Source organism: Bombus bifarius, unplaced genomic scaffold (assembly GCF_011952205.1).
Source record: "Bombus bifarius isolate JDL3187 unplaced genomic scaffold, Bbif_JDL3187 scf7180000008321, whole genome shotgun sequence".
In the NCBI taxonomy this organism is placed as follows: Eukaryota; Metazoa; Arthropoda; class Insecta; order Hymenoptera; family Apidae; genus Bombus; species Bombus bifarius.
Genome location: NW_022884591.1, coordinates 745271 through 766862, shown reverse-complemented (window position 1 = coordinate 766862; position 21592 = coordinate 745271). Strand labels below are relative to the sequence as shown.

Sequence of the window (21592 nt, the reverse complement as noted above, 5' to 3'; positions counted from 1 at the left end):
GATAGTAGAATCTCGACGAACACTTGAAACACTGGCACTAACACTAGATTTTTCAATTATTTGCTTCGTTGTTAACTCGAGTTGGAAGCTACACGCAAAATTGCCGTAATCTTCAACATTTTTTAAGAAATTGTGTATTACTTTACGACATCTTTTTATTACTTTCGATATTTCTGCTACTGATAATTGTTGCTGTTTTAGTTTAAGAATTTGCTTTTTTTCAGACTCGTTTAATTTTTCTCCGCGTCCTATTCTTATAAAGTTATATAATATTGCACTGTAATCTTTACTCGTTGATAGATCATGAACTACTGAGCAATTTCTAAACATACTAACAGAGTGTGCTATTATTTCGTTCTTAAAATAAAACAATTTTTTTTTTGTTACACACTAAATCTCATAATGTTTTTAATTATTTTCAACAAACGTTATATATTATACGTTACAGACGAAAAACTTTACACTTGTCGTTGAGAAATTAAAGATAGCACACCGCGACTATCTTTTTGGCGAGGAGTGTACGTTCGCTGGTTGCGACCAATTAACATTCCACTTTCATATGCGTGGCTGGATAGTCTTGACCGGTTTGTTATTTCATCGACTTTTACCGCCACGTGATTCACGCGTTACACTTTTTTTTTTTTTTTTATTTGGGAGACTTTTTACAATCAATTGTCATTGAGAATTACAAGTAAATTATTTTGGCGTGATACTGTAACTTGGATTATAAGAGTTTAGAGTATGTTTGATTCTAGTTGCATCTAATGCTTAAATCTAAAGGGTTTTGTCTTTTTAATCTGCGGATCTGGTCCGTCGTGTCAAGTAATTGGGTAACTAATGGGTTTTGGTGGTTGTTAACTCTTATATTATATCTGTTGCTAAGTTTGGATATTTCTTCTTTAACTGTGGATATCTTAAGGTCGCGATGTATTGTTTCGTTGGTAACATACCAAGGTGCATCTATTAAGAATCTTAGAGTTTTTGATTGGAATTGTTGGAGAATTACTCGCTGTTTCCCGTAGTTGGATCCCGTAGGCCCAAACAGGTTTTAATATAGTCTTTATATAGCATCATTTTACTGTGCGCGCTTCAGATGGAAAGTCTACCAATGAGCCAGTAGAATTTTTTAAATTTTTATTTAAATTGCTTGGATTTATTTACGATATGTCATTTCCATGTTATTTTTCTGTCCAGAATCATGCCCAGATATCTGACTGTATCTTTATTTGGAATTGGAATGGTCGCCTGCGGGCAGAATTATTTTTGCAGCGTGAAGATTATATAACTGAATTTGTTTTCATTTATTTTGAAGCGCCATTCGTAGAACCATTTTCCCACAGAGTCGAGACCTTGGAATTATCGGATCTACGTGAAACGGCAATAAAGCTATATCATCAGCAAATATCGCCGTGGTTATTTCTGTTAAAGTTGGAAATCGGCATTGTAGATGGTGAACTAAGGTCCAAGGATATTGCCTTGGGCTATGTCAGTTTCTATTGGAAATGTTGTGGTTGTAGCGTCTAAGTATCTTATCATGAACAGCCTATTGATATGATATTAAGATGGAGTAGTAGGTGTGTGGTAGGATTTTCTTTAGTTTCAGCGAAATTTCTTCATGGCACACTTTGTCGAACGCCTGCTGAATGTCCAGGAATACCGCAGAGTAATATTTTTTCTTTTCTAAATCTTGGCTAATTTTATGAGTTCAATAGGAGGAGACATCTGGAAGGGAGAGTGCAAGTGAAGAGTCACATTAGTTAAGTGACTTGCAAATAAGTTGGCTTTTTGCATAGGGCTACGCGCCCATCCACCTTGCGAACAGCGAATTGGAGGGATACGCATAACAAATAAAAATCTTTTCCTTCGTCGACATACTCCTTCGGCGCAAGAGTCTTTACCCATAACGAACGTTTGTTTCTTAGATCCGCATTCGTCGAGCTGGTTCCTCAAACAGACATGAAAAAATTAACCGTGGGTGCGTTTTATTTGATCGACAAGACCGCGCTGTTTTCTAATTGCCAAGAATGCTTTTAGGATCGTTCAAATTCCTCGTCGTCTTTTGCATTTTCGACGAACATCCACAGAGCTTGATTGAAATCTTGTCGACTCGATCTTTGCTCGATTTTTCATCTTTTTTCCTTTGTTTTACACCCTTGCATCTTGTCGAGCAAGATGTTAAGATGGCACACCGAAGTGCAAATTTTTATAAAATACTCGCAGTACACCTTCCTCCACGATTTATCCAATCAAAATTTCGCCTGTTCAATGTCCAAAAGAAAGTAACGATTGTTCCGTTTGAAACGACCAAAACGTAAGAATCTTCCTAAGCAATTTTATGACGCCAGCTTCCGTGGGAAAGTTCCTTTTAGCAATGGTGACAACGTTTTTAATTTTCCATGTCTATCGTGTTCTCAATACCCAAGCGTATCGTAAGTTTAGTCGATTTTTCATCGGACGCAGATCGCGATATACAGGGTGGTTGGTAACTGGTGGTACAAGTGGAAAGGGGGTGATTCTACGCGAAGAAAGAAGTCGAAAATATGGAATAAAAAATTTTTTTTTTAATTTTTCCATCGAGACAACGACCTACAGTGAAATCCGTTATAACGAGACGCGATAAAGTGCACGCGTACCGAGCGAAAATTCAAAGTCGATTTTCTCGAAAACAAAGCCTCGAACGAAAAATTTTTATTCTATATTTTCGACTTCTTTTTTCGCGTAGAATCACCACCTTTCCGCTTGTACCAACCACCCTGTATAACATGTATCCCAATCGGTGACAAGAATTCGAACTTTCAATAACGAGCGTGGAATTTCGTAGCGAGAAATCATTGTTGATTGTCCGTCAAATCGAAGACTTTGATCAGTCTCAAGTCCGTATAAGAAAGATTTTCGGCGAAAAGAATTTCATTATGAAATACTCCATCCAGCATAATGATGGCTTCGCGTTTGGTATAGGATCTAATCCTGAAAAACAGCAAAATATCTCAAATTTCTGGTAGTTCGTTGAAATCATAAGAAGTCGCACGTAAATTTCATGAGTTGTCTTAATGAGGTACATTGTTATGCCCCGAGGCTTACTATACGCCGTGTTCCTAACCGTCGCTCGTGGTACTCAGTGCACAGATTATCATACATGACCGGCAAAATATATACAAAGTAGCGACAAGCACATAGTTGTCATCAAGCAACGAGTTCTAGAAACATCGATTCGCCTTTTGTCCGTTACTTTATGTACACAAAGAAGGTGGTATATGTGGTCATATGCGCAAACAGTTGCGAGACCCGAACGTAGTGGGGGTCGTCTCCTAGAGAAGACAAAGGAAAAAATCGAAGGGCAATCAGTATCATTTGAGGATTGGAATGCATTGAGAGCTTCAGACGAATAAGTCAAAGTTGTTTAGTCAAACGAATACATCGAGAAATATCATAAAGACGGGTCGAATTACAGTAACAAACTAATTGTATCATCGTTAAATCATTTGTGACGTGTTCATTATAATTCTAAATATTGTTGGAAATAGAAGCTTATATTAATCCTGTTAATTCAGCGTAACAATCATTTGAACTACCTCTGTTATCCTAATCGAAACAAGGGAACGACCGATTCGTGGCGTCGATTATCAGAATCGTAACGAGAATTTATGCCTCTCACAGACGCGTTTTCCTTGCGATCGCGTTTCTCCGCGAACGGTCGTAACATACATCGTTAATTTGCTGTATAAATCATACTGATGACTACATATTGATTGCAAGTAGCATTGCGACTCGAATCGTTGGATATGTGGATTCCAGATGCAAACATTGAAATATCCGTATACTTACTTGGTTTTCTGATTTTATGCGATATTGCACAGCGCTATTGTGCCGCATACGTCCAATAAAAAGTCGAAACTCAAAAGGCGGATGTTCCTCGTTCGGGTTCCGGTATATCGAATTGTCCTTTCGTACTTTCTGTCACAGAAATGTCGTGCGATTTTTAGAGAGCTTGGAGCAAGTCAGACGATCTCCTATCCAATAATTGTTCTCGTTGACAAATCTCCTCGGTCGTACGCCACTAGTGTCCAAAAACGACTTCAAAAACACATAATTCTGTAATGCAAGCAGTTGATCGTGAAAAGAGATACACTTCGGCGACAACTGTCGTCATTTTTACGCAGCTTATGCTTCTGTTTCGACGGTTGATTCGATGAAAAATTATGCATGTGACACAATCGCGACGTAACGCGACGTAATTGCCCCCAGGAAAACTGTCGAGGTTGCACAAGAATTATTTTTATGTTTTTTGAGTTTAACCGACTGTATAATTTGTTGAATCGTAATTGATTATCCGTATTTTGATTGATTTGACTCCTTTCTCTTTACGCAATCGTAATCGACTTTCAGTAGTTTCGTCGAACGAAGTTTGTCAAGATATCTTAAAAATTCTTTTTGCCTCTTACTACCTAAAAACATTCTGTTTACCTCTTAGACCCCAAAGTATCTTGTTATTCGCAGCATTACGAAATTTAACTATCTCTGTACGACGTCAGCTCGAAGTTAGAAGAATGATGTTCTTGTATGTGGAAGAATGATGTTGGTTGTATGATCATTAGCATAACAGATTTCTATTTTTGTACGTGTGTAATCATACCAGAAAACGAGATGTCTTGTTTCTCTTCGTTCGAAGCGAATAGTAGTATTTGGTCAAAGTAGTGGAGTAAAACTGAACGCCCATTTAAAATCATGTAAGGCTACAAAATCCTTGTCCTTACGAATTAGAAACTATTATTTTATATAAAAAGAGACTATAATTATATGTTAACTCTGGATGCAACTACTATAGGTATCATATAACAAAAGTATATGTCGGAGATGAAAGGACATCGGGACTTCCCGTCTGGAATGTTGGGAAAACCCCAATACCCTCGTCCAGACTTTTACTATAGTTAGACTTAAGCAATAAAAATAAGAAATAGTTTTAATGTTCCAATCTGGCTTTATGACGATGGGTTTGGGCTCGAAGTGACATAGCGGGTCACTGGACGTAGCCACGGTAAAGGGAGGGACGTGTACCTGACAGAGGCATGGAATGATTATACGGCTCTCCTTAAAAACAAAGATTGGCCCGAGAGGTGGGGACAGGAATATATAAGGGCAGTTCCACTTGGATTTGGGGTTGTTGTAGTTCATGCAGATAAGTTTACTTGTACGTGGAGTCATACGTATATCACGTCGCATTCGTCATCCCGTGGACCGTGGATTAGTTATCGAACCTGAATTCGTTGTCATCAACATCTCGACCATCCGATCGCCGCTATTACTTACAGCCTTTTGTAGTGCCCACATTTGTACCAATAAATATCAGCTATATCCGCGGTGGTAAATTTGAGTGAAGGTTCATCGAACGCCTAAAATTCCAACCCTAATCCGACATATATATTATGTAACGTGAAATTTGTTGAGGATACCCAGATAGAGATATAAAACTACAAGTAAAAAGTATAAATTAAATTAAATTTGATATGGTGGTTTGTTATTTCATGAACAAAAGTCATAGATAAATATACCATTCTCCTTGGCATTCCATGCATTATATCTAGTTTCCCTTCTATATGAAATATACGTTGATTTCTACATCTGTATTAAACAATTATGCTATTTATCACAATTGATCGAATAATTGAAACAACGGTAGTAACTAAAATTGTATTTTACAATCTAATGATTGCAAGAAATATACGCGTATACTACGAGGTGTTTCCATTTTTTCTTAAATGTAGATAGATGTTCCATTTTACCTTATGTTACGGCTGGCGTCACATAAACATTCAAATGACAGACGTTACGACGGACGTTGCAACGCTCATCTGGCCGCAGACGAGTGTTCGTTACGTTTATGGTCCACATAAGATACTTTAGTAAACGTGAGACGAGGCAGCAGGTGAAACGACCAAGTATAATGTATACAATCCACATGCTGTATCTACCGTTATAAGTTTTCTAAATAAAAGTTTAAAAAATGGTGAAGACTCCAATGCATTATCGGAACTTCGACACTGTTAAAGTTTCTCAAAAAATTTTTTCCAATTTTGTGAAAAAGGTGACATGTTCATAGATTTATAGTTGATCATAAATTGTTATGAGTTATGAGGATCGTTTGGTCGTCGGTCTTTTGTCACGTGACATCAGCTCATTCCGGCATCGGGGAGGGCAGGGACGCGGCGTAGCACGTGCTGGAATATTGTCCGGCGTGGGAGCGGTCCCGCTGCATCCTGCGTCACGTCATTGGCGAGAGATTGACCCCCTCGGCGTTCGTAGAAGCGATGCTGAGGGGGCCACAGGAATATGAGACTGTCTGCCTCTTCTGCGAGCGAGTTATGCTCGCAAAGGGGCGAGCAGAAAAGGGGAGAATGAGAAACTCTCTCTCTTGTTGGATAACGCGATGGTGGAGGATGGCGATCAGGGGGCCTAGAGCCGCTTCATCGCCGTCCCAACGGACCCCGACTAGAAGGGGCAATGGCCCCACGTAGCGCCAAATTCAACAGTCAGGGAATTTTTAGGACTGACTCAATCAAGAGGACGCGGGAGGGGGGTGCAACAGAAAGTTGCACTGCTGTCACACGCGTAGGATGGTCATCGTGGAGTTTCAGTCGGTAAAAGTCCGACACTACTCTGCTATTGCCGATTATTAGCAGCAGCGGAGTATCCATGAGGATTTCTGCACCTGCAAAAAAAAGCTCATTCGGAGCATATATCTAAGAAAACGTTGTTCCGTTTTGCCTTGCTTTGTCTGTTCGCTCCTATCGCATATTTCCTTGTATCTGTTAATATACATATAATTATATATTTTGTTGTGTGATGTAGAGGGGGCTTTCAGAGCGTATTTTATACTTGGAAACTATCTTCGTCGATATAGTACCATATGTTTGGTTTCAAAGAAGATACTATTGACTTTGCATGCACGATGTACCCCTGTAATTATCCCTTGTTTTATTACCTTTAATGTAGGTGGTTTGACAGGGCTGTAGATTGTTTAGTCGTAGTCTACCTTGGCTCAACTTATGCAGTGCTTATTATGCTTGGTATGTTTTTAAGAATCGATACAACTGCTCTCCTTCAGCTGTTGACAAAGAGTACGTAGGCCCATACGCATTTAAATATATTAAGCAGATGGTTCATTCCAGATTTATGGAATTGTTTTAAAATATCGAATCACTTTTTGAACTTTTTCCAGAAAATGTGTCTGCACATGCGAATGCGGCGAAGAAAAGAAAGTGTCGCTTGTAACCCGAAGGACGTACATAATTTCATGCACGTGTTCTTTATGTTTGTTCCAAAGGACGTACCACTTCTCTAACATGACGTTGCAGGTTGAAAGGTTAATAGCATGATGAGTAATATCAATTTTCGATTTGTTTTATTGATCCAAGCATAGCAAATAGATATAAATAGTCGGTTACATGAATGACGCAGCGGCGATAACAGCGATAAATTTACCGATTTTATAAATTTCGATATCCCAAATTTTCCAATATCCAGTTTCCGAATATCCTAGTTTGTCAATTTTCAAAATATCATACTTTTGAGTTATGAAAATTGAAAATTTTCATAAGCCCAAAATTACGAATTTTCGAATTGAGAAAACAAAATTCATCTCTGTTTTCACAACTTTGATGAAAATGACTCTTTTCCTAAAATTCCTGATATCCATCTTGTTCTTGCCATATTTTCACTCGTCTTGATGCTTCACCTAACGTACGTGCCTCGAATGTCTGATTTCTCATCGTAGCGGTCTTCGTACTCAGTCGATTGTCGATTTTATAGATGAATATTAATACTGCTGATTAATTAAAGCTAAAAATCACAAAACTTTAGTACATTATTCAGGCGCTTGGAATAGAACAGGACGGATAATTAAAAAACTACGAATTGTGCTTTACTCTAAAAATTCCTTTAATATTCATAACTTTTTACAACTCATAGTTCTTGCCATGCCAATGTTACATCCATATTACAAAATCATCAAAAATTCTTTAGTGCTTATATAATTGCTTATGTAAAGAAGGAATAGCTTAGCTTTACCCATAAATTTCAGTAGATATGCGACGAAACATGGTCAAATTAAGTATTATGCATGGCAATGATCGTGATGCGTAAATCTAATAATGCATTTTAAAGGAACGATCATACTGACGAACATTACAGCGACGCGAATTGATACCCGGTATTTTTGTAGTTCATCGACTGCGTGAGTCGAATAAGTCGACAGGTTCTCAATGCGTTTGAGTTTAACGCACACTGTCTAATCACGATTTTCGTTTCACATATACTTTAGTATATTTAACATATTTTTATTTAACAGGTATTTGGAACATTTCCCGTAGATTGTTATACGTTTGTTATAATAATCACCATCATAAATACATCTACAACGAACGCGAAGAATTCAGGAAGAATTATGTCGCTTCGCTTTTCCTCGTGCACTATTATACAATCGCATAAACGGCATTTCGATTGTTGCGTATAAGAGAATAGAAGCACTAAAACTACAAACGGCCATTGTAACGAACAGGGTACCCTGGAAAACAGAATTGTTATTTCATAATACAATAGTAATATTACATCGAAATTGTCCAAATAAAATAGTTTCATTATACTTACAATGGTGACGTTATCAGCGTAGAAAGGATAATAACTTGAAGAAAAAGCCGAAAGTATAAGAATAGGATTTAGAAGATAAGCACCATACGCCAATTTACTCAAAACAACAAAAATATCTAGCGATAAGATTTTCTTCACGATACCTGCAATCGTATCAAATATATTTGGGTGTAATTTACAATAAGAAGAATGACATTAACGCATTACTGAGTGACATGAAAAATATCGAATTACCAGCATGGTTCGTAGTGCATACAACTACCAGCCAGGCTATACCCAGTGCCCAGCCCGTTCTATTGAGGGCCAAATAAAGAATGGCTAAGTTTAAGGACGTGTTATGGTTCACGGGTGTAAATAGAATCGAGCAATTACATAGAATTACCAACGTCCAACCAAGGACTAAGAATTTCTAAAAGATTGGATTAATCACGTTATTGATAGATGCACAGAAATGTAGGTGTAACGATAAAACTGATAGAAACAGAATATGTTACTTTTGATAACCGTAATTCGTAGTTGCATTTGTTAAGAAGGTGACATGTAGCCATTCCTATGAGATAAGGGGATATTCTACACCACGGTCGCAGATAAAAGTATGTCAGTGTCTTATATTGCTCATCCAACCTAGGAAAGATAATATAAGTATATTTACAAATTCTCTATGTTACAAAGAGTGTTAAACATTTTGTATACTAACGTAGGCTCGTAATTAAGAGTGTACCCCATATAAGCGACTGATCCTATCGATGAAACTAAGCTAAAAACGCCTAAGCCAATGGCAATGTTGTAATGCCTGAAACAGTCTATTTTAGTGTCCGGGTAAAACTGGCCAATGAATGACTGCAAAACCAAATTTCAAACTCACGTGATCGATAATATTAGGAGAAAATTACCAAATACGAAGAACTGCATATCATTGGGCAAGTACCAACTCCATGTGAGACACTGCAAACAGTATTTCTCTTCGAAACGATTCTTTCGTAGTAACGCGAACGATGTTTACAATGGATTGCCATAAAAAGTATACGTACTAGGTCATCCCAATGGTAGAAGTTGTTTATGTAAAGTATATTTGTCCACCAATATTTGGAACACTTAGCACTTGGATGCTCGTAGGGAAGAAGTGCTGAGACATGATCATGCCAGGTGAAATTTAATATCGCTATCAGTATAACGACGAAATATGCAGGTGTAAGCCTACGAAATTAATGTATTTGTTTGATTAGCATCGTATTTGAATCGCGCATAAATTACAACATAAAGACATTAAAATCATCTATACCTAATATATCGTTTGATGATTATTTGAACAAACATTTTCGCCTTTTCTGTTATAGACAGTGTTCCCTTCAGTTTTTGTTGTTCCTTGAGAAAAATATAAGACGACAGAAAACCACTCATAAAGAAAAACGTGTCCACCGAAAACGTCGCATTATTTATGATTTCCATGAGTATTTCACCGCCCATCATGTAGTAAAGTGATTTGTTAGCTGCACACACGATTGGTGTCGTTAAATGAGTCGTGCTATATCAAAAATCGGAATGTACTAATGAAATTCAAGCGTGATTGTAGCCCATTTCTTACCCATAACATGAAACCCGAACATGAACAAATGCGCGAGAATAATCCATAGCATTCCCAACACTCTCATACCGTAGAATATACGCAAAGTCTCTACACCTTCTTGTATTTTAAATAGTGGCCGTACATTTCTGAGCAGCGAAAAACAGAGCAAATATTGGTTCATGCGATTTTGTTCCCTCGACTCTGGAGGTGTCGATCCATTGTGATCGGTTTTGCGTTCCCCTTGTGTTCCGTTCTCCAATTCTATTCAAAGTTAACCATACGTTACACAGATTCCCGTGAAATAAACTCGTGGTGATCAGAATCATTAACATCCGGAATACCAGGTATTATCGTATGTATCGCTTACCCTCCGTATTTCCACCTTGAAGCGCTATGATTTCATTTTCGCTGTTTATACGGGTTCGATGGTCGAAAATATCATATGCTGTGGCCGCTGCCGCGGTAGTACACAACAATAACAAAACTCCTCTGTAATCAAAGTTTTAAGGTTTCTACTCCATATTTAGTGGAACGCCGATCGTGATACTTGTATTTATGTCGACTGAGAATTGAAATTTGGACTGTCGATTAGGAGCTTGAAATTTACGTACATGATGGAGATCATTTTCGCAGAGAGTAGCCATTGATAATCATTTACCAAATCAGTGACTTCGATGAGCCTGAAGTGTACAGCAAAAAGTTTGCCGATGAGAAGAGTCTTGTCATGCAATGTTTTATCTAGCATCGTGGCTACATCTCGTTTGGTACAGGATGCCGGTAAACAAAGTCCAAGCGTAATTAAATCCTTACAAAAACGTTCGTCACAGTCGTAAAACTCTGCATTATATATCTGATTCGTTATGCTAATCTGGTACATGAGATATGTACGTGCTTACTTCGTCCGGTAGTTCTTGGTGATATTGCATAGTGCTACTGTGCCGCATGCGTCCAATAAAAAAACGGAACTCAAAAGGTGGATGCTCCTCGTTCGGGTTGCGATATATCGTATTGTTCTTTCGTTTCCCCTCCGAGACAAACAGCGTGCGATTTTGAGAGAGAATGGTGCAACCCATACGATCTCCTAACCAATAATTGTGTCCGCTTATAAATCCCCCGGGTGGCACGGCACTGGTGTCCAAAGCTTAAAGAATATATACTGCGTTGGAAACATCTGATGATACTATTGGCAATAAGGATTTTAAGCGGTAAGGAAGTTGAATGCAGAACTTGGCGTTTCGTGTTTAAAGTCAGAAAATTCTGTTCGTTAGAATAAGAAAAACAGCTACTACTATGGCCGTCACCTTTCCGCACTTCAAACGAAGGAATAAGTTTCTTGCGCATGGTGCGAAGAAAGTCTAAGGGTCGAGGTTCAACTCGACTTAAAATTATGCAGCTGATACAACCGCGACATAATCGTCGCTAGAAGAATTCTGGCGGTTGCATAAGAGTTGCTTTTACTGTTATTAATTTTTCACGGTGTAAATGCGTTTTAAATGCAAACAAGGGATGCGACATGTCACGAAACACAGCCGCAAGCACGGTGTATAGTTATTCGAATTCTATCTCCGTTTATGTTTGTACGTTAGTATGTTATGGTTATACGATTATGTGCTATATATTTAATGTGATTTGTTTTATCCTTCCTTTTGTACGCAATCGGCCGGCAGTAGATATTCATTCACACTACCTAAAAACATTCTGTTTACCTCTTAGACCCCAAAGTATGTGGTTGTCAACAGCATTACGAAATTCATCAACCTCCGTCCGACATCTGCTGGAATTCAGAAGATCCACATTTTTCAAAACCGCGTACGCTGGAAGTACCTGCCTCATGGTCACTGGGTCCAGCGTGGTCGCTTGGGTCGACACGTAAATCGTTGTTAATGATAAAAGGGATAGCCATATCCACGAGGTAACTTTTCCGTTCTGCATGCTCTGGAATAGGATTTGCACTCGGATTATTCAAATTCTCTATTGAAAAAAATGGTCAACCATACAAATAACCATTATTTTCTCTTATACGATGAGGTGGGTTGTCGCTCTTTCGATACTATGGTCGATCAAGAGTATGACTACTATAATATGAACGAAATGTTCAATTCATCTATTGGGTACCAACATTTTCTAGGAAGATCGCGTCAAGATTAATCGTATCCAACAAGGAACGCACAATTTATGACGTAGGACGCCGATAATCATTTCGAATATTTCATCTTCTTGATTATGGCCCAGTTACGGAACCCCAATTAAATTATGTCAGTATTGTTGTCGGCATGTGGCTTACCGAAAACATCAATTAGCACGCCGATACACTGTTGAACAAATTAAAAATTTTTTCGATTTTTATCGCTTCTTTAGATCGTAGTAGGTTCCTACGGCGTAATACCGAATTTGCTAACCGTTTCTTTCGAGAACTAAGGGTTCTCGAAATAAACCAATTTTGAAAAAGATTGCGAGGTTTCAACTTTACGGATGTTTTCTGTTTTTACAATAGCAGTTACCTTATTGCAGGAGTAGAATGGTATGTATTGTCGTTAATATTATAAATATTGAAATTGAGTGAATTGGAACCAAGGTGAGAAGGATAGCAAAATGGGGCCATTTTCTACTTACATTTTTTAATTCATTTAAAAAAGTAAAACTCTAACAGAAAATGTAACTATGGCACGCGATGCTGCAGACGTTTGTGCCTAGAGTTGCGTCAAAAGATACTTGGACGTTGTGTGTTGTTTACAATTTGAAGGAGGAAAACTTTGGCGAAATACGCTATGGAAATGATATATACAACAATATCGGCAGACGACTGCTACGCGCGTTCTGGTGATCAATCGTTCAACCATTGTATCGAGCATTAAACAAAGCCACCCCCCGCATAGAATGCCACTGGCGTTATTTAGTTTTGTTCTTAAATTGGAAAAAGACATGATTTTCTAGGTTTTCTTGACGATTTCCTCAGCAAAAATGTCTGCTTTTTTCGAATACGCAAAAATTGAACAACTTCTTTACTCCACGTCCGGTGGAGAAGATGGTATCGTAAAAATGAGCTTCAGTGAGACCCTATTTTCTAAAGGTGAACTGTTCTTACGCCAAGTCTGGTGAAGAAGTTGACGATTCGAAGTCACGAACGATACTGAACTAACCGTTTCTAATGTCGACGATAATCCTCCGATCGACATTTCCGTTTGAACGATTATACGAGGCTGCCGAATCTACTTACGCGGCATCCGTGAGCTGATTCCACACCGAACGGAAAAAATTCACAATTAGCATTTTACGAGCAAATCTTTGCTCAGTGTTCTTAGTCAGGATCCCGATACTAAGTCCGATCGAATCGTTATACTCCGCTAAATTGAAAAATTACAAGATTAGGAAAATCTCCTATTTAAACTACGATGTGCATAGAAATTTAAAGATATTGCCATGAATGTTCAATGGAATGATTTTGGGTGTTACTGTGTCGTTCTCGCAAAGTTTTGTTTCTTTGGATGGAACAAGTTATTTCAGTCCAATTATACTTGTAATGTTGGCTGAAACACAGCTTATAGGAACTATTTTATCTCTCAATTAGTTTGGATAATTGACGTTCTAAAACTCCTGTATTGCAAATAGTTACCATGACATTTATTTCCTTTCACTCCATATCATTTATTATCTTTTCGACTGTTGACCTCATGTCGCGTAAATTAGATCATGCTCGCGTTTACGAATGATACCGTATTTCTTCATATAGTACACGACGTTTGTACTTTTCGTACTTAAATTTAGTTGAAATCCTTGTTATTTATAATTGTCGTAAATTGTAGGACGTGAAGGGTGCCAAAGGCGTATTAATTTAACAGTGCATTTATTAATGTTACTAGTGGGTGTTACCTGTACTGTATTCAAACTGTTGCTCCGAACTCGCTATCGAGTCAACCGATCACTTGCAACTACTGAACTCCTTGCAACTCGACTCTTTACTAGCAACCGACTGTTGACTGAGGTACTGAATGCACATTGATGGGCCATTAGTCCTATTGAAGCTTCTCGACCCTTTCGGCCTGTCGGCGCTTAGACTTTGTCGCAACACTGTATATATTTCGTCACTATTTTTAAGCAATTTTTCCGCGATACTACAGTATGGACCAAAAAAGCCGCTGAGAAGGGAATCGTTGTGTCAGTGCCGCGATACACGTCGCGTTCGTCGTTAGTTGTAATTTTAGCAAGATGATGGTTCCTTGGGATTATTGCGGGTCCCGGAACGTAACGAAGGCCTTGTATGGCTACAGTCATTATCACAGGCGTCTCTAATTTGTCGTTTTACTGACAGCTAACTGTTCGGGATTTGGGTGACCGTCTGTTACGTGCTGTGACTCTCTACTTAAACCAGCCTCTATCCTTAAGCAAGATGTTCACCAGATGTTTAAACACCCTTATTGCGGATTCTCAAGAATCGTAAGAAGATTAGGGCCATCATAAATTTTAGCATTTTTTATAGTTAAGATCCTTAAGAACACACAAATATCTTTTAAAGTTGAAGAATTCCTTTGAGTTATTGTCTATTCCGAGAAAACACGGGAAAGCGGGGTTCCCATGTACAACGCCACCCGCAACCGACCGTTGATTGGCGGAAGCCAACACCCATCAGTTCATCTGTCTTTTCCCTATCCAATTAGTAGCAATGATCGTTGCTCTTGTCACGTCGAAGACACGGGGAGCGATGAAATTAAGAAATCACTGGTCGTTTCCTCGCGTCGTTCGAATGATTTCGCGTAGTTTCATGAGCAAGGTAAGAAAAATTCAGACTTTAGATATGCCGGCAGAGTTTATTATGTAAATTCAACAGAGTGACGGTTAAGAATGTTAGAACAGAGAGTGTCGAGAACTAATCTAGACTATGGGTTTGACCCTTTATGGAGGAGGTGTCGCCGGCTCTCATGTCAGAGGTGGCCATGCCGTTACTGTTTTCTGACCCTGGGATACTGTCTGCGTTGTTGTTTCGATGGCCTGTAGGATGTTCTTTAGGCCTCCCTGGGGTAATTTTCTATTGGTAATATATGGCTCTGTGACATTCCCACATTCCTAACCAAAATTGCTATCAACGAATCCGCTTGTTCCGTGTTTTAGACACACCCATTACTAATTTTCATCCGCGACAACATCATCATCGAACGATAGTAGCTTCCCATTCTTCAATCGGTCAACATCTTAACTTGCCAGTGTATACTAAACGGTGCAAATAAATCAAGTAAACATAATATCACCCTGCATCTTTAATTTACCTCTACCTCGAGTGTTAATAGCGTTCACGGTTCGCGATATCAACCGATCAGTTGCAAACCTGACTTGATCGCTAATTAGTTGAGAATTCGCAACAGCTAACTACTCTGCTGTTTCGATGATTTTTGCACGTGTTGTAAAAATTGATATTTTGAATAATTTTTCCGTATACATATAAGGAGAAAAACAATGAAAAGTTTCTTGGTATTCCACAAGTAAATGCTACTGGTTTTCACCAAAATGTTGTTTAATCATTTTCCATTGGGGGTGACATATTTCAAATGAATGTTACAATTACCAAATTCTCAAATTTACTGTATAGTTTCGTCAAATATAGAGAATGAATCAACATATCTTTTAACTTCAAATTATGGACTTTGGCTTAATTATATGGACAATTTTTACAGTAGCGCCAGAATTTCCGAAATTCTGCTCCAGTTCAAAACTCATATGTGTGGGACTATACAATATAATCGGGAATCAGTAGAGCGTGTGAAAAGTCTAAATCCTAAATCAGAGAAACTGATGTATTGTCGTATAGGTTAAACTGTAGCGAAATATTACGCTAAAACGACACTTTGTAAAGCTCTTTGAAGTCACTGACTAAAATTGACGATCGCTTCTTACGGAAATTAGCTGAAAATGGTTTCGGTTTTCTTGCTGATCTGTAACGTTTTTAACATTTGGTACACTTAATGTGTTGTATGACTTAGCCTTAGGCTTAGTTCCGTGCTAATGTCCTTCGAACATTATTGTATACAAAATTTTATACACCGAGTTAGAATTTCTTAATATATTTTATTTCATATTCTATATTTATATTATTATCCATTTACATAAATACGATTTTACAACTTTTTATAATTGAACCCATAAAATTCTGTCTCTATTGCCTAGCAATAATAACGTTATGAAGTCTTTGAACACTTATTCTATCGCTTAAGAAATTAACAGTTTTCTGCAATGATCAGCAACTTGTGACTCTTCTCTCTTCTCTCTTTCTCCCACTTCTTATTCCAGCATGAATTTTTTGAGTTGCTCCGTAACCCAGGTGCCCGGAGCAGTGGTCTCATCACTTGTAGAAAGAGAATGACTAATGACATTGAATCGAACATCCTCGCAAATTCCAAAACATTTAAATAACCAATCAGCGTGTCTTGCTGCCAACATGTCTCGTACGAGATGTCTTCGGACGATTTTTCGGATAAATCTGATCTTACATTCAAATTGACATATTACATCAAGCACATAATCTATATACCATCTGTTCAAATTAACTCTGACAATTATTCATAGTAATAAATAATCTTTGTCAGCCTCTCTTCCTTGCGACAAATAATCATTGCTGCTACATCACTTTCCAGCTTGGTGTCTCGAACATTTATGTGCATTTGAATCCTGAATAATGAGTTAGGTTTCGATCATTCTGTGCTTACCTTATGGTCTTGTGACGTGAACTTGCAACATTGTCTACGCGCTTTTTATCATGTTCTCCAAGTCTCTTTTTTTTTTAACATGCAAGGCAAATGACAGTGTTAGGAAGGAAAAGCAACTGCGAGAAGGTACTGCACGGTAAAGACTTTTTCTCCTCCTTTAGTGATTCATATTTATTTGCATATGAGCTTCTTTTCGTCGTTCAAATCACTTTCTTAGAAGTAATTCTCTTAATTAATTCCCCTTCTTAGATATTTGAAAATATTAAACAACATTGTCGTAAACATATATATTTTTCTATATTTTGACACATGAAAGGTTAACTTCCTGTTGTTAGTTTAATAATTTAATAATTTAAGAGGAATTTAGCACCACCAACTTCCTGCTATTAGTTTAATAATTTAATAATTTAATACACTCAGTGGAATTTATCACCACCAACTTCTTTCCTTTTTTTTGGTGCACCAGTACGCAATTTCAGAAGTGATGCAAACGGCATTTCGACTGTTAAAGATAACAAAATAGAAGCAACGAAGCTACAAACAACGATTGCAATGAACAGAATACCCTGAAAAATAGAAACGTTATTTCATTTCATTTCATAGTACTAATACTACGTCGAAATTGTCCAAATGAAATGATTTCTTTATACTTACAATGGTGACTTTATCAAAGTAGAAAGGATAATAACTTGAAGAAAGAAACGAAAGTATGAAAATAGGGTTTAAAAGATAAGCACCATACGTAAATTTACTCAAAATAACGAAAATATCCAGTGATAAGATTTTCTTCACGATACCTGCAAACGTATCAAATGTACTTGTGTGTAATTTACAAGACGTTAAATACTTCGCATTACACAAAGAGTATTTTTACAGTAAGAAGAATAACATTAACGCATTAATGAGTGACATGAAAAATATCGAATTACCAGCATGGTTCGTAGTGCATGCAACTACCACCCAGGCAATGCTCAAGGTCCAGCCTGTTCTACTCAGGGACAAATAAAGAATGGATAGACTTAAGGGTATGCTCTTGTTATCAAGTCCGAAGAGAATCGTACCATTACATAGAGTTGCCAAGATCCATCCAATGATTAAGGTTTTCTGTAAGATAAATTTAATTGCATTATTGAAAGATGTACAGGAATGTAGTTGTAACGAATAAACGGTATACATTACTTTTGATAAATGTAATTTGAAATTGTATTTTGTAAGAAGCTGACATGTAGCCATTCCTATAAGGTATGGCGGTATTCTACACCATGGTCGTATATAAAGGTCTGTCCACGAGTTATATAATTCGTCAATCCTAGGAAAGAAAATATTCATATATTTACATATTCCCTATGTTATAAAGAGTGTTAAACATTTTGTATGCTTACGATGGCTGGTAGTTAATGATGTATCCATTGTAAGCGACTGATACTATCGAGAAAACTACGCTAAAAACGCCTAAGCCAGTGGCAATATTGCGATGCCTGAAACAGTCGATTTTAGTGGCCGGGTAAAACTGGCAAATGAATGACTACAAAACTAAATTTCAAACTCACGTGCTCGATAATATTAGGAGAAAAGTACCAAATATGAAGAACTGCATATCATTGGGTAGGTACCAACTCCAAATGAGACACTGCAAACAGTACTTTTCTTCGAAACGATTCTTTTCTAGTAATGTGAAACATGTTTACAATGAATTATCTCAGAAAATATACGTACTACGTCATTCCAATGGTAGAAGTTGTTGATGTAAAGTATATTAGTCCACCAATATTTGGAACACTTAGCACTTGGATTCTCAAAGGGGAGAAGTGCTGAGACATGATCATGCCAGGTGAAATTTAATATCGCTATCAGTATAACGACGAAATATGCAGGTGTAAGCCTACGAAATTAATGTATTTGTTTGATTAGCATCGTATTTGAATCGCGCATAAATTGCAACATAAAGACATTAAAATCATCTATACCTAATATATCGTTTGATGATTATTTGAACAAACATTTTCGCCTTTTCTGTTATAGACAGTGTTCCCTTCAGTTTTTGTTGTTCCTTGAGAAAAATATAAGACGACAGAAAACCACTCATAAAGAAAAACGTGTCCACCGGAAACGTCGGATTATTTATGATTTCCATGAGTATTTCACCGCCCATCATGTAGTAAAGCGATTTGTTAGCTGCACACACGATTGGTGTCGTTAAATAAGTCGTGCTATATCAAAAATCGGAATGTACTAATGAAATTCAAGCGTGATTGTAGCCCATTTCTTACCCATAACATGAAACCCGAACATGAGCAAATGCCCGAGAATAATCCATAGCATTCCCAACACTCTCATACCGTAGAATATACGCAAAGTCTCTGTACCCTCTTGTATTTTAAATAGTGGCCGTACATTTCTGAGCAGCGAAAAACAGAGCAGATATTGGTTCATGTGATTTTGTTGCCTTGATTCTAAGAGTGCCGATTCATCGTCACTGGCTTTGCATTTTACTTTTCTCACGTCCTCCAATTCTATTCAAAGTTAACCGTACGTTATATAGACTCCCGTGAAATAAACTCGAGGCGATCAGAATCCTTAACATGCAGAATACCAGATATCATTGTATGTATCGCTTACCCTTCGTATTTCCATTTTTAAGCGCAACGATTTCCTTTTCGCTGATTACACGGTTTCGACGGGCGGAAATATCGTATACTGTGGCCCCTATAACGATAGTACACAACAACACCAAAACACCTCTGTAATCAAAGTTTTAAAATTTCTACTTGATATTCACGCCGATCGTGATACTTGTATTTATGTCTATTGAGAATAGAAATTCGGACTGTCGATTAAGAGCTTGAAATTTACGTACATGATGGAGATTATCTTTAAAGAGAGAAGCCATTGATAATCATTCACCAGATCAGTGACTTCGAGGAGTCTGAAGTTTATGGCAAAAAGTTTTCCAATGAAAAGAGTTTCATTATGGATGACTTTATCTAGCATTGTAGCTACATCGTGTTTGGTGCAGGAAGCCGGTAGACAAAGTCCAAGTGTCACCAAATCCTAAAAGAAGTGTTCATCGCAATCATAAAAACCGATAATGGAAATCTGATTCCATATGTCAATTGCGGATGATATCCACGTGCTTACGTCGTGTGGCAATTCTTGGTGATATTGCATAGTGCTATTGTGCTGCATGCGTCCAATAAAAAAGTGAAACTTAAAAGGTGGATGCTCCTCGTCCGGATTGCGGTATATCGTATTGTTCTTTCGTTTCTTCTCCGCGACAAACAGCGTGAGATTTTGGGAGAGGCCGGTGCAAGCTAGGCCATCTCCTAACCAATAATTGTGCCCGTTCAGAAATCCCCCGGGTGGCACTCCACTGGTGTCCAACGCTTAAAGAATATATAATATTTCATCAGAAACAACTCATGATATAATTGGCCATATGGATTTGAAGCGGTAAGGAAGTTGAATGCAGAATTTGTCGTTTTATGTTTAAAGCCAGAAGATGCAATTAGTTGAGAGAACCCACTTTCGCACATCAAACGAAGGAAGTAGTTTCTCGCGTAAGCTGCAAAGAAACTCTCGGGGATCGGAATTGATTCGATGAGAAATTATGCAGTTTATACAATCGCGACGTGATCAGGGCTAGAAAAAATTCTGGCGGTTACACACAAGTTGTTTTTGTTGTTATTGCGGTGAATTGATGTGTACCACATGTGAACAACTGTGTGTCACGAAACACAATCGCAACCACAGTGTATAATTATTCGAATTGTACACCGTTATAGCCTTATAGATATTTCGTTCGGTCTATTTCCTTCCTTCCTTTGCTGACAATGGACTGGCAGTAGCTTTGTCGAACGAAATTCGTCAAAATATCTTAAAAGTTATATTTACCTCTTAGACCCCAAAGTATCTGGTTGTCAACAGCATTACGAAATTGATCAATCTCCGTCCGACATCTACTGGAATTTAGAAAATCAGCATTTTCCAAAATCGCGTACGCCGGAAGTACCTTCCTCATGGTCACTGGGTCTAGCGTGGTCGCTTGGGTCGACACATAAATCGTTGTTAATGATAAAAGGGATAACCATATCCACGACGAAATATTTCCGTACTGCATACTTTGGAGTAAATTTTACACTCGGATTATTGAAAATCTCTATTGAAAAAAAAATGGTTAAAAACTCAAATGTCCATTATTTTCTTTTATACGATGAAATACGTTGTCGCACACTTTTTACTGTGGTCGATCAAGAATATGACTACTATGATAATATGATAATATGAATTGAATGTTGAACTCAACTATAAGGAACCAACTTCCTCTAGGAAGATCGCCGGTAGACTAACCGTATCCAGCAAGGAACGCACAATTTATGACGTAGGATGCCGAGAGTGATTTCACATGTTTCATCTTCCTTTTGATCTCCCAGTTGCAAACTCCGGTTAAATTAACGTAGTAACCGCGTATGTTCTTATCACGTGGTTGTTCACGAATGTGAATTAGCATATAAATATTCTGCTGAGAAAATTTTTAATTTCTTGTTTTTTACGGTTCAATATTTGATCGTACTAGAGTCTTATGACGTAATGCCGAATCTGCTAAGCGTCCCCCCCCCCTTCCCCCAGAATTAACGATCCCCGAAATGAACCAATTTCGAAAATAATTGCGGGCTTTCAACTTTACGGG

General features: G+C 37.8%; 3 protein-coding genes across 3 annotated transcripts; all 3 read right to left on the bottom strand.

Annotated features, from left to right (window-relative positions):
* Positions 1 to 8698: 8698 nt before the first annotated feature.
* Positions 8699 to 9369, bottom strand: LOC117212554 (O-acyltransferase like protein-like). The gene is made up of 3 exons (XM_033457447.1): positions 9341 to 9369; positions 9138 to 9267; positions 8699 to 9052 (listed from the first exon to the last, which is right to left on the bottom strand). Exons 1-3 carry the CDS (start codon positions 9367 to 9369, stop codon positions 8819 to 8821), a joined length of 393 nt encoding a protein of 130 aa, XP_033313338.1. The 3' UTR covers positions 8699 to 8818.
* On the bottom strand, positions 9349 to 12166 carry LOC117212552 (nose resistant to fluoxetine protein 6-like). Its single transcript, XM_033457446.1, has 9 exons — positions 11917 to 12166; positions 11107 to 11351; positions 10822 to 11015; positions 10578 to 10699; positions 10229 to 10471; positions 9926 to 10133; positions 9675 to 9840; positions 9509 to 9588; positions 9349 to 9410 (listed from the first exon to the last, which is right to left on the bottom strand). Exons 1-9 carry the CDS (start codon positions 12140 to 12142, stop codon positions 9401 to 9403), a joined length of 1494 nt encoding a protein of 497 aa, XP_033313337.1. The 5' UTR covers positions 12143 to 12166; the 3' UTR covers positions 9349 to 9400.
* Positions 12167 to 16254: 4088 nt separating this feature from the next.
* Positions 16255 to 21251, bottom strand: LOC117212548 (nose resistant to fluoxetine protein 6-like). The gene is made up of 13 exons (XM_033457442.1): positions 20797 to 21251; positions 20044 to 20288; positions 19763 to 19956; positions 19525 to 19646; positions 19176 to 19418; positions 18873 to 19080; positions 18622 to 18787; positions 18456 to 18535; positions 18288 to 18383; positions 18085 to 18214; positions 17835 to 18009; positions 17560 to 17702; positions 16255 to 17471 (listed from the first exon to the last, which is right to left on the bottom strand). Exons 1-13 carry the CDS (start codon positions 21020 to 21022, stop codon positions 17322 to 17324), a joined length of 2178 nt encoding a protein of 725 aa, XP_033313333.1. The 5' UTR covers positions 21023 to 21251; the 3' UTR covers positions 16255 to 17321.
* Positions 21252 to 21592: the final 341 nt, after the last annotated feature.

Excerpts from the sequence above, each read along its gene's own strand:
- LOC117212554 (XM_033457447.1), bottom strand. The coding sequence starts at position 9,369 with ATGGGGTACACTCTTAATTACGAGCCTAC. Across the intron at positions 9,268-9,340 it reads ACTCTTAATTACGAGCCTAC|GTTGGATGAGCAATATAAGA; the intron begins GTTAGTATACAA and ends TATCTTTCCTAG. Across the intron at positions 9,053-9,137 it reads ACGAATTACGGTTATCAAAA|AAATTCTTAGTCCTTGGTTG; the intron begins GTAACATATTCT and ends CCAATCTTTTAG.
- LOC117212552 (XM_033457446.1), bottom strand. The coding sequence starts at position 12,142 with ATGCAGAACGGAAAAGTTACCTCGTGGATATGGCTATCCCTTTTATCA. Across the intron at positions 10,134-10,228 it reads GTTCGGGTTTCATGTTATGG|CTAACAAATCACTTTACTAC; the intron begins GTAAGAAATGGG and ends TCGTGTGTGCAG. Across the intron at positions 9,841-9,925 it reads ATCATCAAACGATATATTAG|GCTTACACCTGCATATTTCG; the intron begins GTATAGATGATT and ends TTAATTTCGTAG.
- LOC117212548 (XM_033457442.1), bottom strand. The coding sequence starts at position 21,022 with ATGCAGTACGGAAATATTTCGTCGTGGATATGGTTATCCCTTTTATCA. Across the intron at positions 19,957-20,043 it reads ACCAAGAATTGCCACACGAC|GATTTGGTGACACTTGGACT; the intron begins GTAAGCACGTGG and ends CACTTCTTTTAG. Across the intron at positions 17,703-17,834 it reads ATGCACTACGAACCATGCTG|GTATCGTGAAGAAAATCTTA; the intron begins GTAATTCGATAT and ends ATACGTTTGCAG.